Consider the following 19,110-nt stretch of genomic DNA (forward strand, 5'->3'; position numbering starts at 1 on the left):
CATCGATAAGAGACATTACTGTGCAGCCGTATTCATCGACCTGGCCAAGGCTTTCGACTCTGTCAATCACCACATTCTTATCGGCAGACTAAACAGCCTTGGTTTCTAAAATGACTGCCTCGCCTGGTTCACCAACTACTTCTCAGACAGAGTTCAGTGTGTCAAATCGGAGGGCCTGCTGATGCATGCTATTCAACCGATCGCTGTCCACACCTGCCCGCCCGCCCAGCATCACTACTCTGGACGGTTAGACTGTAAATTCTCCTTCCAGACTCACATTAAGCATCTCCAATCCAAAATTAAATCTAGAATCGGCTTTCTATTTTGCAACAAAGCATCCTTCACTCATGCTGCCAAATATACTCTCGTAAAACTGACCATCCTACCGATCCTCGACTTCGGCGATGTCATTTACAAAATAGCCCCCAACACTCTACTCAACAAATTGGATGCAGTCTATCACAGTGCCATCCGTTTTGTCACCAAAGCCCGTTTTATCTCCCTCACTAGCTTTAAGCACCAGCTGTCTGAGCAGCTCACAGATCACTGCACCTGTACATAGCCCATCCAACTACCTCATCCCCATACTGCATTTATTTATTTTTGTCACGACTTCCACCGAAGTCGGCTCCTCTCCTTGTTCCGCGGTCGACGTCACCAGCTTTCTAGCCATCGCCGCTCTGTTTTTCATGTATCCATTTGTTTTGTCTTGTTATTTGCACACCTGGTTTTCATTCCCCAATTACACTACATGTATTTATTCCTCTGTTCCCCCTCCTGTCTTTGTGGAAGATTGTTTTTGTGTTACGTGTTTTTGTGTGCGTTTTTCCCGTGTTATTTCACGAAGCCTGTTTTGTATACATTTGATGTGTTGTGACTGTTTTGCGCGTTATACACTTTGCCTTGTTGGCTGGAGGTTTTCGGATGCAGTTGCGTCCGTCTGTTCACAATCCTCTGCTCTCCTGCACCTGACTTCAGCACAAGTACTCACACGCCTGACAATCTTGCTCCTTTGCAGCCCTGCATCTCTACTTGCACATTCATCTTCTGCACATCAATCACTCTAGTGTCTAATTGGTATATTGTAATTACTTTGCCACCATGGTCTATTTATTGCAATACCTCCCTTTTCTTACCTCATTTGCACACACTGTATATAGATTTTCTTCAACTGCATTATTGACTGTATATTTTGTTTATTCCATGTGTAACTCTGTGTTGTTGTATATGTCGAACTGCTTTGCTTTATTCTTGGCCAGGTCACAGTTTTAAATGAGAACTTGTTCTCAACTTGCCTACCTGGCTAAATAAAGGTGAAATAAAAAATTAAATAAAAAAATTGTACATACGGTCACTGAAGACGATGTCATCGATGCACTTATTGATGATGACTGAGGTGGTATACTCCTCAATGCCATTGGATGAATCCCGGAACATATTCCAGTCTGTGCTGCAAAACAGTCCTGTAGAGTAGCATCCGCGTCATCTGACCACTTCCATATTGAGCGCATCATTGGCACTTCCTGCTTTAGTTTTTGCATGTAAGCAGGTAATCAGGAGGATAGGATTATTGTCAGATTTTCCAAATGGAGGACGAGGGAGAGCTTTGTATGTGTCTCTGTGTATGGAGTAAAGGTGGTCTAGAGTTTTTTCTCCTCTGGTTGCACATGTGAAATGCTGGTAGAAATGAGGTAAAACGGATTTAAGTTTGCCTGCATTAAAGTCCCCGGCCACTAGGAGCGCTGCTTCTGGATGAGCATTTTCTTGTTTACTTATGGCCTTATAGAGTTGGTCGAGAGCGGTCTTAGTGCCAGCATCGGTTTGTGGTGGTAAATAGACGGCTACGAATAATATAGATGAGAACTCTCATGGTCGATAGTGTGGTCGACAGTATAAGGTACTCTACCTCAGGCGAGCAATACCTCGAGACTTCTTTAATATTAGACATCGTGCACCAGCTGTTATTGACAAATAGACACACACCCCCGCCCCTTGTCATACCAGACGTAGCTCTTCTGTCCTGTCGATGCATGGAAAATCCCACCAGCTCTATATTATATATGTCGTCGTTCAGCCACGACTCGGTGAAACATACGATGTTACAGTTTTTAATGTCCCGTTGGTAGGATAGTCTTGATCGTACACCATCCATTTTGTTTTCCAATGATTGCACGTTGGCCAATATAACGGATGGCAGAGGAGGTTTACTCACTCACCTACGAATTCTCAGCAGGCAGCCATACCTACGCCCCCTTTTTCTCTGTCTTTTCTTAACAGATTTGGGCATGTTCCCGAGAAAGTAGTATGTCCTTCACGCCGGACGCGTTAAACTCTTAAGGATCGGACCCTTTTTTWAAATTTTCGCCTAAATGACATACCCAAATCTAAYTGCCTGTAGCTCAGGCATTGAAGCAATGATATGTATATTTTTGACACCATTTGAAAGGAAACACTTTGAAGTTTGTGGAAATGTGACATGAATGTAGGAGAATATAACACATTAGATCTGGTAAAAGAAAATACAAAGAAAAAAACAGCCGTTTAAAAAAAAAWAATTGTACCATCTTTGAAATGCAAGAGAAAGGCCATAATGTATTATTCCAGCACAGGCGCAATTTAGATTTTGACAACTAGATGTCAGCAGTTTATGTGCAAAGTTTTAGACTGATCCAATGAACCATTTCATTTCTGTTCAAAATGTTGTATCAAGACTGACCAAATGTGCCTAATTTGTTTATTAATAACTTTTCAACTTCATAACTGTGCACTCTCCTCAAACAATAGCATGGTATTCTTCACTGTAATAGCTACTGTAAATTGGACAGTGCAATTAGATTAACAAGAATTTAAGTTCTCTGCCAATATCAGATATATTTATGTCCTGGGAAATGTTCTTGTTACTTACAACTTCATGCTAATCGCTTAGCCTACGTTAGGTCAACCGTCCCGTGAGGGACCCACTGATCTTAAAGAAAAATCTTTGTCCAGTTCAAGGTGAGTAATCGCTGTTCTGATGTCCAGAAGTAGTTTTTCATCATAAAAGATGATAGCAGCAACATTATGTACAAAATAAGTAAAAAAAACATGTTACAAACAATGTGAAAAAACTAACAAAATAGCACAGTTGGTTAAGAGACCGTAAAACGGCAGCCATCCCCTTTGGCACCATTCTAAATCTTCCAAAGATCAATGGAAACAAGATGCACCTCAGCTCAATTTCGAGTCTCATAGCAAAGGGTCTGAATACTTGTGTAAATAAGGTATTTCTGTTTTATATTTTTTTGAAATTTACAAAAATTCTAAAAACCTGTTTTCGCTTTGTCATTATGGGATATTGTTTGTAGTTAGATGAGGAAAAAACAAACAATTTAATCCATTTTAGAATAAGGCTGTAACGTAACAAATGTGGAAAATGCCAAGAGGTCTGAATACTTCTGTTGTAGTGCACTCAAACAGTATACTACAATGATCTGTTGTCATACATATTATGAACCGACCCAAACATACTTCAGCCAGATTCATCCACTGTAATGTCTCCATCCAAAATGGCATCGTATTCCCAATTTAGTGCATTATTTTTGACCAGGGCCCATAGGGCTATGGTGAAAAGTAGTGAACTATATAGAGAATAGGGTGCCATTTAGGAAGCATTCTATAGCATGTTTGGAGCAGCCACGCTTTGTGTGGTGTGTTGACACTTTGTGTGGTGTGTTGACTCTTCTCTGTGAAAACAAGATGTGCTCTGTAATTTAATTTGGCCATGAAATGTGACTGACTGTGTGTGAAGAATTGATTTAGGGGTAACATGCCTCCCCCTTCACGTCACCCCACATGAATACCTCTCTGTCTTCTGTCTCACACACACACACAATACACACACACACACCATATAATACACTCCTTCCGGCTCCCCCATTCTCAAAAAATGGGAGGGTGTCCCATGCATTGTGATTGGCTGGCCATTGGCAGGAGTGGAGGAGACACACCCAGCTGACATGTGGATGTGATTAGACTATAGCACAGCTGTGATGTCATCTCAGACTGCCTCCTCCCACACACAGACACTAGCATCGTTCATCTGTCAAAACACACACACACACACACCATGAATATGCCTTAGTCTAGCATAAACAATGCGTATACCAAACACACCTTCCTAATATTTAGTTGCACCCCCCCCCCCCCCCTGTTTGCCCTCACAACAGCCTCAATTAGTCAGAACATGGACTCTACAAGGTGTTGAAAGCGTTCCATAGGGATGCAGGCCCATGTTGACTCCAATGCTTCCCACAGTTGTTTCAAGTTGGTTGGATGTCTTTTGGGTGGTGGACCATTCTTGATTCACACGGGAAACTGATGAGCATGCATGAAAAACCCAGCAGCGTTGCAGTTCTTGACACAAACCAGTGTGCCTGGCACCTACTACCATACCCCGTTCAAAGGCACTTAAAACTTTTGTCTTGCCAATTCACCCTCTGAATGGCACACATACACAATCCATGTCCCAGAAGGATTAAAAATACTTATTTAATCTGTCTCCTCCCCTTCATCTACACTGATTGAAGTGGATTTAACAAGTTACATCAATAAGGGATCATAGCATTCACCTGGTCAGTCCATGTCATGGAAAGAGCAGGTGTTTTTAATATTTCATATACTCAGTGTACAATGGAGCTWTCCAAACACATGCACTGTTTTCAAAACAATGAAAGACAGCATTCAACTGTCAATTTAAGCAACCATTACTCCCTAAAACTCCACAGACAGTCATCCTGTAAGACCATGGGTAAGGCACTCTTTAGACCACGTGTCAAATCAATTTCATGGAGAGCCCAGTGTCTGCTTGCTTTCACTCCCCCCTTGTACTTGATTGATGTATTAAGGTATTACTTAGTAAGGAACTTTCCTCACCTGGTTGTCTTAATTGAAAGGAAAACCCTGCAGCCACTAGGCCCTCCATGGAATGAGTTTGACACCCCTGCGTTAGACTAGCCCTATACTGCTTTTTGCACTGTTTAGGACTAAGCCATTTCATTATGTCCAGTCACAAAGGAATATCACACTTCTGACCCTAGACTGACTCCAATCACCTACTATTAACACCTGACTTCTGACCCTCTGGCTCAGTCACATCACTTTGAACTGTTATTCTGATTGACCAGAGCTCTTGCAGACAATGCTGCAGCTCTCCTCAAAGCCCGCGTATGTCGCCGTTTCTCCACCATATCACCTCTCATTCTCTCTTCCTCCCCCCTCTCGGTTCCCGTTCCCAGCCCTGCTGTCTCTCTCTCTCTCCACTCCCCCCATCTTTCTTCTATAGGCTACAGCACAAGTAGAAGAAAAAAATCCAGCTAAAAGCTTTTCCGGTCTGCTAGACTTAATTTCCTCTAAAGACGTCTCTCGCAGAGAGGAGTGGAGGACGCACACAGGCAGACTGACAGACCAACGGTTGGAGTTGCACCGGCGGTCACCGAGAAGACTAATCTTCACTCTTATCTTGTACTGAAGGATATGGTTTCTTTAGGAGGGGTATGAACCGCGGAGCAGTGCTTCTCGGCGGCCTGTGCCGGGAAACGTGTCCGCCGTGGGTGTGAGGGAGAGCGGAATGGTCTGCCTGGACGGAACGCACTGGTCTCGCACGGCCGCTCCAGTCTCCAGTATCCACGCGCTCCCGACTGCGCCAACCGAGCGCCGCTCGGTCCATAGCGGTGTGATTTGTTTCACGGACCGCCTCAAAAACATTGGGCATCCCACTTGTCTTTTATCGGTTACATAATTGAAACTGAATGTATGTGTCGCTCCCGTAACCCGGACTGATTCTCAGGCGGGGAGGCAGAGGTAAGTGTGACACTGTGTGTGTGCGCCTGTGCTGGATCCAGGGGCAGGGCTGTCTGTCTGTAACCGATCTACCCGCCGAGTGGACCGGACTGGACTGGTTGTACTAGTGCATTAATTAACCACGGGCCAGCCCAACGTGAACCCTGGGTGGAAACCCGAGTCCAACGGGCAATGAGGGGAACAGCTTTGCCTCTCTCTTTTTTTCTCTGGCCCTCGGTCTGATCTTTTTGTGTTTCTGCCAGAAGCATCTGGAAAGGATAACACGGGGATCCATCCACTCCCCCAGAAAGTAGACTGGAGAATAAATCACATCCTGGATGGAGGAGCATCCTAACTTCTAGAAATGATGGATACAGTTGTCTCGAATTCCAGCTTTATGCTCATGGCCTACTGCTAATAGAGGTGTAAATTATGGGATTGAAAACTGGGTTTTATTCTTTATAATAATAACCTACAACTGGAAGTGTTTGTTAAGTTATTACACTGTTATTAATGACTTCCATTGTTGTTTAGTTATTACTGTTTTTCATTTCTTTCATTTTGCCATTGGATTGGCAATGACCTATTCACCCTGGCCACCAATGCATGTAACTAAGGATAACTGGATAACTGTGGTCCTCGCTCTCCATCGATTTTAGGCCGAGTTGAAGGAATACAACATCCTTTTCCCTAACTCTGAAACCACAACAAGTTGAAATCACTAAGCCTCTGTGACATGTCCTTGTATCCAGGCAACAGAATGTAACTGTAACTACCTTCTCCTTTTCTCTAACTTCTAAACAGTACGTTGAAACTACACATGCAGTGAAGATGTGTGCTGCCAGGTTCAGTAGCAGCAGTAGCGTCAACGGCTGTGGGGGCGTTGGGGACCGGGATGAGACCACTACTAATGGACCCGGTACGGGTCCGGCCACCACATCCCGCATGCTGGACTGGTCCGAGGAGGGCACCCGCATCCTCCACAGCCTGGAGATTGGAACGGTCATGACCGTGTTCTACCAGAAGAAGTCCCAGCGACCGGAGAGGAGGACCTTCCAGATACGACAGGACACTAGACAGATAGCGTGGAGCCGCAACCCTGACAAGATAGAGGGAGAGAGTGAGTATAAGTCAATGTCCCAAATGGCACCCTATTCCCTATATAGTGTACTACTTTTGACCAGAGCCCATAGGGTTCTGCTCAAAAGTAATGCTATATATAGGGAATAGGATGCCATTGGGGACACAACCTAAATGTTAGTGACAGTCGTGTACTACTTGTCTATTACATAGAACCTGGTGGTGCAGATCACTTGGCCTCATGTCTACACAACAACACACACCAGACAGGCACTATTTGCATCTCCCCTCAACTATACCTCCCTCTGTCACTTACATCCTCTGTAACCATAACAACCAATGTGTCTGTCTCCAAGTCTTTCACTTTGTACTGTATAGTGTGTGCGGATTTTGTGGGATAAGCATAGCAGCCTACCATGCTCTCCCATTGGCAGACAGCTGATATAAATAGAATGGAATAAAAATGAATACATGGTGCTCTATGAGGGTGTGATGTGCTGACCCTGCCTGCTATAACTTTCACTCCACTGTCACCGTTTGACAGCTAGGTCATGAACCTCTGACCCTCATTAGCTGTGACCCCTAGCTGTCAGCTGTCCAGTTACAGTAGCTCCTCAGAGAACATGCTGGGGCCACATGGAGCCCTATGAGTTGGCCAGTCACCACCCAGCCCTGTGCTTCCTGTCTGTTGTCCTTGGAGACTGGAGCTGTACAGAGCCGGGATGGTGGATTGAGTGGCAGTGGCATACTTAGCTGACTGGGATATTGTTTTGGTGGGAGGTAGGCTGAGCCATGGTTAGGTTATGTGTCTGGGCTGGGCGTGTATTATATTGTCTGGGCCTGGCTGTATTGTGTGGGATCTGTTCTGTACAGACTGAAAGAGGATCTATTATAATGTCTGTTAACCAGACAGGAGAGATAATAGACTTAGAATCCACATAGAGAACTTTCTCTTTGCATACAACTGGAGAGGAGTAGAAGATGCTCAACCAGCATGATCCAAAAATCATATGGAAATAGGCGTGACTCTCACTCACAATTGAATACTTGATTCTTTATTATCTACTTTGAGTTCCCTATACAGAAACCACATATATATACTCTACAGATATATGGTTGTCAAATAAAGCTGAAAGATTCAGGTTGTGACAAACATTGGTCTTGTTGTCGTTGACATGCATGCACAAATCAAATCAAATGTTATTTGTCACATACACATGGTTAGCAGATGTTAATGCGAGTGTAGCGAAATGCTTGTGCTTCTAGTTCCGACAATGCAGTAATAACCAACGAGTAATCTAACCTAACAATTCCACAACTACTACCTTATACACACAAGTGTAAAGGGATAAAGAATATGTACATAAAGATATATGAATGAGTGATGGTACAGAACGGCATAGGCAAGCTGCAGTAGATGGTATAGAGTACACGTATATACATCTGAGATGAGTAATGAGGGTATATAAACATAAAGTGGCATAGTTAAAGTGGCTAGTGATACATGTATTACATAAAGATGGCAAGCATGCAGGTAGAAGGGGGTGATATAGAGTACAGTAATATAGATATACATATGAGATGAGTAATGTAGGGTATGTAAACATTATAATGTATTAAGTGGATGTTTTAAAGTGGCTAGGTGAACATTTTTACTAAATTTCCATCCAATTCCCATTTATTAAGTGGCTGGAGTTGATCAGTATGTTGGCAGCGGCCACTAAATGTTATGGTGCTGGTTAACAATCCTGATGGCTGAGATAGAAGCTGTTTTTTTTCAGTCTCTCTCGGTCCCTGCTTTGATGCACCTGTACTTGACCTGCCTTCTGGATGAAGTAGCGGGGTGAACAGGCAGTGGCTCGGGGGTGGTTGTTGTCCTTGGATGATCTTAATGGCCTTCCCTTTGCGTCGGGTGTGTAGGTGGTCCTGGAGGCCCAGGTAGTTTGAGCCACCCGGTGATGCGTTGCTGCAGACCTCAGCTACCTCTGGAGAGCCTTAAGTTGTGGGCGGAGCAGTTTTGCCGTACCTAGGCGGTGATACAGCCCGACAGATGCTCTCGATTGTGCATCTGTAGAAGTTTGTTGAGTGTTTTGGTGTGACAAGGCCGAATTTCTTCAGCCTCTCTGAGGTTGAGAGGCGCTGCTGCGCCTTCTTCACAACGCTGTATGTGTGGGTGGACCAATTCAGTTTGTCCGTGATGTTGTAAACACCGAGGAACATAAAACTTACTAAGACCTCTCCCACTACTGTCTCGTCGATGTGGATAGGTGGTGCTGGCCATAACCTCCTCGCTGTTTCCTGTAGTCCACATCATCTCCTTGTTTTGTTGAACGTTGAGTGTGAGGTTATTTTTCCTGACACCAACACCCGAGGGCTCACTACTCCCTGTAGGCCGTCTCGTGCTTGTTGTAATCAATGCTACACCTGTAGTGTTCGTCCGCAAACTTGATGATTGAGTTGGAGGCCGTGCATGGCCAACGCAGTCGTGGGTGAACAGGGAGTAAAGGAGAGGGTTCAGAAGCACCCTTGTGGGGCCCATTGTTGAGATCAGCGGGTGGAGATGTTGTTACCTACCTCGACCACCTGGGGGCCGGCCCGTAGGAAGTCAGTACAGTTGCACAGGGCGGGGTCGAGACCCAGGTTTCGAGCTTGATGACGAGTTTGGAGGGTACGTATGGTGTTTAAATGCTGAGCTGTATGTCGATGAACAGCATTAACTCGACATAGGTATTCTCTGTCAGATGGGTTAGGGCAGTGTGCCATGTGGCTTGCGATTGCGTCGTCTGTGGACCTATTGGGTCGGTAAGCAATTGGAGTTGGGTCTAGGTGTCAGGTAGGGGTGGAGGGTGGTCCTTGACTAGTCTCTCAAGCACTTCATGATGACGGAAGTGAGTGCTACGGGCGGTAGTCGTTTATCTCCAGTTTCCTTAGCTTTCTGGGAACAGGAACAATGGTGGCCTCGTTGAGCATGTGGGAAAAGCAGACTGGGATAAGATTGGATTGAATATGTCTGTACAACATCAGCCAGCCAGCTGGTCTGCGCATGCTCTGAGGAGCGGCTGGAAGCCGTCTGGGCCCTGCGGGCCTTGTGAGGGTTAACACGTTTAAATGTTTTTACTCACCGTCGGCTGCGTGAAGGAGAGCCACAGGTTTGGAGCAGGCGTGCAGTTGGCACTTGTATTGTCTCATGCGAGCAAAAAAGTTATTTAGTCTGTTGGGAGCAAGACTCCTGGTCCGCGACGGGGGCTGGTTTTTCTTTTTGTAATCCGTGACTTGACTGTAGACCCTGCACATACTCTGTGTCTGAGCTGTTGAATTGCGACTCTACTTCGTCTCTAACTGACGCTTAGCTTGTTTTGATTGCTGTGCGGAGGGAATAGCTACACTGTTTGTTTCGGGTCATAGTTTCTGGTCACCTTGCCCTGGTTAAAAGCAGTGGTTTCGCGCTTTCAGTTTTCACACGAATGCTGCCATCAATCCACGGTTTCTGGTTGGGAATGTTTTAAAATCGTTGCTCGGGGTAATTACGTCGCCGATGCACTTTCTAATGAAACTCGCTCACCGCATCAGCGTGATTCGTCAATGTTGTTGTTTGGAGCGCAATGCGAACATATCCCAATCCAGTGATCGAAGCAGTCTTGAAGCTGTGGAATCAGATTGGTCGGACCAGCGTTGAAACAGCCTGAACGCGCTGGAGCTTCTTGTTTCAGTTTCTGTTTGTAGGTGGAAGCAACAAAATGGAGTCGTGGTCCAGCTTTCCGAAAGGGGGCGGGGAGGTGCGCTTATATACGTCACAAGAAGTTATGACATAGACGAATGATCAGGGTTAACCCAGCCTGTAGCACACATTGATATGCGATGAGAGATTTAGGGAGTTTTTTGTTTTCAGACTGTAGCCTTTTTAAAATCCCAGCTGACGCTGATGAATGTCAAGCCTCCAGTGTGTGTGTGGTTTTCCACGTTTACTTAGAGGTCAGGATAAAGTTTGTTGCAGTTCGTGCCGTCGATGTGTGGTGCTTGGGTGGGGAATATATAGTGGGGTACGTGTGATTATGATATCGAACGAAGAAAGTCCTTGAGTGAGCAATGAATGCGGTCTGCTATTTGATTGATGGGAGATTTCTAAGTCAGGTGAACGAGAAGTGAACCTTGGAGTTCTGGTATGTTGGTTATGACACACCCCAAGGTCTCGTTGATGCTTATAATAGGCATTGCACCACCCGGCCCTCTCTCTGTACCATATAGAGATGGTTGGTTTCTGGTCGGGGCGTGCTGGCGTTGAGAGAAACCAGTCTGTGCTGCAACTGACTCTTACCGCCTCGAGTGAGCCATGTTTCTGTGAAGCAAAGAAACTGTACATAGTGCTCTGGAATGTCTCCTGGAATAGCTACCTTGCTCGCTTTCCCGTCACAACCTGTTGTTTTCAGAATGACTGGACATAGAGCCGAGTAGTATCTTAGGGAGTGGAGCGCGCTAAGTGCCCGTCTCCGATAAGCCTTACAGAAGACTGCTTCGTTTGGCCCCCTTTGTGACTGGGCGTCGTTGTTTAGGGTCGCACGGGCGGGCTGGGATACAGATCCATTGTAGTTGGTGGAGAGGCAAACACATGGATTCCCGCTTCGGAGAGAAGTCATGATTCCTGCGTCCCGAACAATGATAAACGAGTTGACGTTGCTCTTATATTTCAGTAGTTCTCCCGACTGTAATGTAATGAAACCTAAGATTACTGGGGTACCATGTAAGGAATAAACGTAAAAAAACTAAATACTGCATAGTTTCCTAGGAACGCGAAGCGAGGCGGCCATCTCTGGTCGGCGCTGGAACACATCATTGCACCTTCTCTTCTTCTCTCCTCTCTCTCATTCGTCTTCTTCTCTCTATCTCTCCTCTCATCTCTTCCTCACCTCTTCTCTCTCATCTCTCCTCTCCTCTCTCTCTCTCTCTCTCTCTCCTCTCTCTCCTCTCTCCATCTCTCTCTCTCTCTCTCTCCCTCTCTCTCGCTCTCTCTCTCTCTCTCTCTCTCTCTCTTCTCTCTCTCCGGTCTCTCTCTTTCTCTCTCTCGCTTTCTCTCACTCTCTCACACTCTTTCTCTTTCTGTCTCTCTCTCAGTAAAAGCTGTAGTGTGTAGGTGTGGTTTATACACTATATATACAAAAGTATGTGGACACCCCTTAGATTAGTGGAATCGACTATTTCAGCCACACCCGTTGCTGACAGGTGTATATTCGAGCACACCGCCATGCAATCTCTGCAGACAAACATTGACAGTAGAATGGCCTTACTGAAGAGCTCAGTGACTTTCAACGTCGCACTGTCATAGGATGCCACCTTTCCAACAAGTCAATTCATCAAATGTCTGCACTGCTAGAGCTGCCCTGGTCAACTGTAAGTGCTGTTATTGTGAAGTGGAAACATCTAGGAGCAACAACGGCTCAGCTGGCAAGTGGTAGGCCACCCACAGAACGGGACCGCTGAAGCGCGTAATGCATTAAAATTGTCGGTCCTTGGTTGCAACACTCACTACCGAGTTCCAAACTGCCTCTGGAAGCAACGTCAGCACAAGAACTGTTCATCGGGCGCTTCATAAAATGGGTTTCCATGGCCGAGCAGCCACACACAAGCCTAAGATCACCATGCGCAATGCCAAGCATTTACTGGAGTGGTGTAAAGCTCGCTGCCAGTGGACTTTGGAGCAGTGGAAACACATTCTCTGGAGTGATGAATCACGCTTCACCATCTGGCAGTCCGACGGACGAATCTGGGTTTGCCTGAATGCATACTGCCAACTGTAATTTTTGGTGGAGGAGGATTAATGGTCTGGGGCTGTTTTTCTTGGTTCGGGCTAGGCCCCATAGTTCCAGTGAAGGGAAATCTTAACGCTACATCATACAATGACATTCTAGACGATTCTGTGCTTCCATATTTGTGGCAACAGTTTGGGGAAGGCCCTTTCCTGTTTCAGCATGACATTGCCCCCGTGCAGAAAGTGAGGTCCATACAGAAATGGTTTGTCGAGATCGGTGTGGAAGAACTTGACTGGCCTGCAGAGAGCCCTGACCTCAACCCCATCAAACACCTTTGGGATGAATTGGAACGCTGACTGCAAGCCAGGACTAATAGCCCAACATCAGTGCCTGACTTCACTAATGCTTTTGTGACTGAATGGAAGCAAGTCCCTGCAGCAATGTTCCAACATCTAGTGGAAAGCCTTCCCAGATGAATGGAGGCTGTTATAGCAGCAAAGGGGGACGAACTCCATATTAATGCCCATAATTTTGGAATGAGATGTTCAATGAGCAGGTGTCCACATACTTTTGGTCATGTTGTGTATCTGATAGTAGCCACACACACTGACAGTATCTTGTGGTTTTGCTTGAGAGCCTTGTTAATCATTCATGATCATAAACCGTATTATGCTCAGAACAGAATCTATTGTTAGCTATCTTGGTGTGTGTGTTTGCTACTGTGCTGCTATATTCCACTGGCTGGCCGTCTCAAGTCTTTCTCCTTCTTACACATGCACTCACACACACGCACTCATAATTCTACCCCGCACCCCACTCCTCCTCTTTACAAACATATTCCGCCATAATCCTACAACCCCCCCATAGGGAGTAACATTCCTGGAACTGTGAGTCTCCACTTCTCTATTCAGCTCTCCAACACTCTCTCCTTTCCCCTGCTCTCCCTCCCTCCCTTTCTCCTTTCCTCTGCTCTCCCTCCCTCCCTTTCTCCTTTCCTCTGCTCTCACTCCCTCCCTTTCTCCTTTCCCCTGCTCTCTCTCCCTTCCCCACTTTCCCTCCCCGCATGCTCTTACCTCCCTCCACTTATTCCTCCTTCCCTTGCTTCCCTCCCCCTCACTTTTCTCCTTCCCCTCTCTCTACTCCCTCCCTCCTCTCTCTCCATTCTCCTTCTCCTCTCCCTCCTTCTCTTTCCTCTCTTCCCTCTCACTTTCTCTCTTCCCTCTGCTCTCCTCCCTCACTTCTCCTTCCCTTCTCTCCTCCCTCACTTTCTCCTTCCCTCTCTCTTCCCTCCCTTTCTTCCCCTGCTCTCCTCCCTCCCTTCCCTTCCTCTCTCTTCCCCTTCCCCCCTCCCTTCTCTCCTCCCCTCTCCTCTCCCTCCCTCCATCATTCTCCTTCCCTCTGCTCTCCCTCTCTCTCTCCTCCCATCTCTCCTCTCCCCCTACCTCTCCTCACCTCTCACCTTTCTCCTTCCCTTCTTGCCCTGCCTACCTCCCTCACACTTTCCTTCCCTCTCCCCCATCTGCCTCTCTCCTCTTGCCTCTCCCTCCCTCACTTTCTCCTTTCCCCTGCTCTACCTCACTTTCTCCTTCCCTCTGCTCTCCCTCCCTCACTTTCTCCTTTCTCTCTTCTCCCTCGCTCTCCCTCCCTCACTTTCTCCTCTCTGCTCTCCCCCTCTTCTCCTTCCCCTTCCTCACTTCTCAGCTCACCCCTTTCCTCCATAACCCACGCTTCACATCCATGCACTCATCACCTACACACCCGCCCAGACCCACTGCGCACATCCCCATCTTCATTCAAAAACCTACATACTTACCCGTTCGCTCCCATGCCATCCCCTCCTCTCTCGCTTCCCTCATGCTCCATTCCTCCTCTCCCCTTTCATCCTTCCCTTTGCACTTCACCTCCCCCCTCAGCCATCCCTTCCCACCTTGTCCACATCCCCATCTCCATCAACGACACTCACCCTGCTCCACGATCTCCATCCCCCTGTTCTCCCTCCCCTTCACTTTCCCCTCTATCCCTTTCTCGCTCTTCAACCATCACACCTCTCCCCTTTGCCCAGCACGGACCTGTCACCTATCCCTCCCTCAGCCTCCTCACTTTATCTATCCCTATCCCTCTACTCACCCTCTTTCCTCTCCATCTCCCCGCGGTGCTTATCTCCTACCCCCTCGCATCCACATTCTCCTTCCTACTCTTCTCATCAATACTACCCCACCATTCCCTGCCCAGACCCACCTGCCTCATCATCCCCATTCTCCACGTCCCACATTCATGTCTCCCCACCTAACATGCTCAACCAACTGCATCATTTTGTTCCTCCTCCCTACTCGCTCACACAATCTTTCAAACACCTCTAATTATCACAAGCATTTACCTTTCCATTTGCTTTACACGACCGGAGGATCTCGGTGTTCCATTTTCCAGTCTTATACCTTCACATTTCCCTTAAGCCATAGCCCTTCCTCTGAATCTGCACTCACGCATACCTACAAAGCCCTGCCTCCACCACTTTTGACGCAGCGCAGGGCTCCTCTCAGCATTAGCCATTCCGACCACCAGATTTGTCTCTCGTCCTCCTTCCCTCACTCTCGGATACTCCCCTGATATATTACATTTTACCGCGGACAGGTAGCTCACTTAACGCGTCTTGCACGTGCCTTGATGCAGACCTCCCAAACGTCTCCACCGTCCAAACTCTCAGGCATGTCTGTTGTCGCGTCCTGTCTATGAGCGTGGTGAGGTCACTCACTCGGCGATGAAGATTGCGGCCTAGGGCGGGGTATGCGCCGCCTGTAGGCGAGCTGGGCATGGGGCGAGGCTGATACCGAATCCGAACTACCTCCACTGCGCTCCCTCCCTGCTGCTCTCGCTTTCCTCACTCTCTAACCTCTCCAGTCATCCCTTGCTACTTCATTTGTTACCGACCCTCAGTTTTCATTGTTAACTCTCTCTGATCTGTGTCTCCCCTACCTATCAATCTCACCAGGTCTTTCCAACTACACTCTCGTCTCTCTCATTTCTAGCTCTTCAGTTCACTTATCTTCACTTTTAGACTTGTTTAAAAGTTAACCTGATGCTCAACTTCAGTGCTTATCCACTGCCCAATTTTCATGCCGACTCCTCCTTTTCTCAATTTTTGTCTTTACTATGTCTTTTGGTTAATTTTCTTTCTAGAGTCGTCCCTCCGTCCTGTACCAGTCCGCCCTTTGTCGTTTATGTTCGTCTCTCTCCTCCTTTAACATTTCTCTTCCCGTCTGACATCGTAATTTGTTTCATATCTTTCCTTCAGACCCTGCCCTCTCTCCTCTTCAAGCCTCGGTTTTGTGCCTTGTGTCTTGTCATTACAGGTTGTCTCTAACCTGCCGTTTTAAGACACACATTAATACGGTGGTCTTTCTTATGCTCATGTCTTGAGGGAACCTGGTGATGATCTGTCTTAGCAGAGGTTTACCAGTGGCTGTAGCTGTGACTCTGTGTCGCAGCACGAACACACACACACACCACACACACACACACAACAACACACACAAACAAACCAACAAATACAGAACACACAGACACTACACACAGCACACACACAAACACACACACACACACACACACACACACACACACACATCTTCCCAGCCCTCTATACAGACGACAAGCTGCAGCACACACACACACATCTTCCCAGCCTCAGTATCACTAGTAGTATCACTCTTAAGTGGCAGGAAGTGCTGGTTATCAGGGAGCTCTTCACATCCTGCTTCAGACTGAAGGACTGAGCTCAGGAAAACAAAGGCCCCGGTGTCACTCTGGAAAAGGAATGGAGACTGGGAGATGGTGTGTGTGTGTGTGTGTGTGTTTACAACACAGTGTGTATGAACCATTCATTTGAATTATTTTAGCAGCCCCCACCCCTTTCTGTCCGTGCCACTGTGTAGCTGGTATAACGTGATTATTACGTCAATGCAACAGTACCAAGCATTCACATTTCACCCTGTTTGTTCACCTTCTCTGGAATATACAAATCATACAGGATGAATCCCAAATGGTACTCTATTCCCTATTATGTGCACTACTTTTGACCGGGGATCATAGGGCTCTGGTCAAAAGTAGTGCACTATATAGACAGGTTGGTTAAAAAGGTTGGTTAAAAACACACAGGGTTGGCTTAGATTGTTGACAACATGTAAACTATATTTCGTCTCCAAATGTTTATTGGAAACATAAATACATTTGCACAATGAGCACTTTTTGTCTCTCAAATGCATATTTACAGTTGGTTAGCTAGCTAGCGAATTTTAGCCATATTAGCACTGACATCAGTCAAAACACCTCTAAACAAGACATAGTATCAAAAACAAGATACAACCAGCTGAAACAAGCCACCTATGATTCCCCACATGGCAGCTTCTTGTCATTGTTGCTAGGTATCTGACAAATCAGAATCATGACAAAGCACGTCTTCTGGCCCTATCCATGCGCGCATAATTTTCCACACAATTAAAGACATTCCAGTCACGCCTCATTCTAGAACAGTGTGTTACAGGTCAGAAAGTTGGAATGATCTCTCTCTGGCTGGTTGTTGATGTTAGTTTAACTTTGACCACATAACATGTACCATGCGGTACCAATGAGAACCACATCATTAACATCGACCCAATGTCACGGCAAAGCTAAGAAAAGACAGAACATTTTGTACAATGAAACGATGTAGACGAGTCATCATATCAGTAGAAATTCCCATGACCTTCTGAGGTTATTATTCAGTATAGAAGACATTTGATTAGTCATGTATAGAGCCCCATAGTGGAGGTGCAATAATACCCATAAAACCTAGCGGTCAAACAGGGAAATGGTTCCAATTGTTTTTCCACCATTCATTTTTCCGATAAGGAATTTTAGAAACACTTAAAATAAGGGCTGTGTTTCGTGTAGCCTACCCCGGTGTGACATTTTGATAACCATGTAAATCTCTCTAGGACAAGGTGACTTTTATCAATATATTCGGCTCTATTTACTCTCAGATTCGAAAATGCTAATTAGCATCAAATTAGACATCATGCAAGATTACAAATCCTTGCAAGCTCCTGCATGTCATCTCTATCTGACACCTTTGCTAACAGGTATTGTTCCTGCTCGTCATCTCTAGCTGACACCTTTGCTAACAGGTATTGTTCCTGCTCGTCATCTCTATCTGACACCTTTGCTAACAGGTATTGTTCCTGCTCGTCATCTCTATCTGACACCTTTGGCTAACAGGTATTGTGTCAAATGTACAACTTGCACAAGACAGTTCACATTGTGCAATTCAAGTGAAGATCCTAAGATTCAATTATAGTTTCACACAGAGATATTTACCTTTGGCGCAGATCAATCATGGCATTTTTACCTATGATAAGCCACAATTAGCAGCTAAATTAAGGCATTTTATTTTTGAAGGGACCAAATATATTGGATAAAGTCACCTTGTCCTAAGAGAGATTTACACAGTTATCAACATGCCACTCAGGGTAGGCTACACAGAAACAGCAGCCTTCTTTAATGTTTCTAAAAAACGCCTATGGGAACCATTACCAGGTGGGAAAAACTGAATTGGAACCTGAATTTCCTTTGGGTTGTTTAATTGTTATGGGTATGTTGGATTGACTCACATGTGTATGACTAAGTGGTTAGTACTATGGTGCTCGTAAGTGGGTGATGGATGGGTGGTGTGTGTCTGGATGTGGGTTGTTAGTTTGGATGTGGTGGTGGTGGTGTGGATGTTAAGTGTGTGTGTGTGGTGTGTGTTGTGATCTGTGTGTGTTGTGTGGTGTGTGGTCTGTTCGGATGGTGGATGTGTGGTCTAGATGAGAAACTTAGGTGTTGAGTGTGGATGTGTGTGATTGGAATTGTCTTTGGGGCTGTGTGTGTTCTGGGGTCAGGTTGGCGGCGTTTCGGTTTCCAGCATCGTTGTATCTGGTATGAAAGGAGTAGACGATAGTGTAGTTGTGTGTAGGTGTTTGTGTGTATGGTGTGTGTGTGGCTGGTGTGAGTGTGTGTGTGTTGGTAGTGTGGCGTTGCGTGTCGCTTGTGCGTTGTTCTGCCGCGTGCGTTAGCGTGCCGATGCAGTCAGCGTGCGTCGGCGTGCGTGCGTGTCCTTTGTGGCGTGGGCGTGAACAACCCAGAACACAGTACATACCACGCACACGAGTTCGTGCGTAACGCGCGTAGTTGCGTGTGTGGTATGAGAGAGAGATGTAAGAGAGGGTGTGGTGTGTGTGTGTGTGTGGTGTGTGTGGTGGTGTGGTGTGTGTGTGTTTTGTGTGTGTGTGTGTGTGTGTGTGTGTGTGGGTGTGTGTGTGTTAGTTGTGTTGCTGTTGTGTGTGTGTGTGTGTGTTGTGTGTGTGTGTGTGTGTGTGATCGTGTGTTGTGTGTGCGAGAGAGAGAGAAGAGATAGGGAGATGTGTAGAAGAGGGGGTTGAGTGATGTGTCTTTACAT

At 46.2% G+C, this 19,110-nt stretch overlaps 1 protein-coding gene across 1 annotated transcript in view; it reads left to right on the plus strand.

The window, feature by feature from the left end:
* Positions 1–4,979: 4,979 nt before the first annotated feature.
* Positions 4,980–19,110, plus strand: part of LOC111975516 (1-phosphatidylinositol 4,5-bisphosphate phosphodiesterase gamma-1) — a 93,576-nt gene continuing 79,445 nt past the window's right edge. The window contains exons 1-2 of the mRNA XM_070447452.1: positions 4,980–5,838; positions 6,622–6,947. Of these exons, the coding sequence (XP_070303553.1) occupies positions 6,649–6,947 (299 nt within the window). The 5' untranslated portion in view covers positions 4,980–5,838; positions 6,622–6,648. The remainder of the gene's footprint in view (positions 5,839–6,621; positions 6,948–19,110) is intronic.

This window comes from Salvelinus sp. IW2-2015, linkage group LG16, assembly GCF_002910315.2.
Source record: "Salvelinus sp. IW2-2015 linkage group LG16, ASM291031v2, whole genome shotgun sequence".
Lineage (NCBI taxonomy): Eukaryota > Metazoa > Chordata > Actinopteri > Salmoniformes > Salmonidae > Salvelinus > Salvelinus sp. IW2-2015.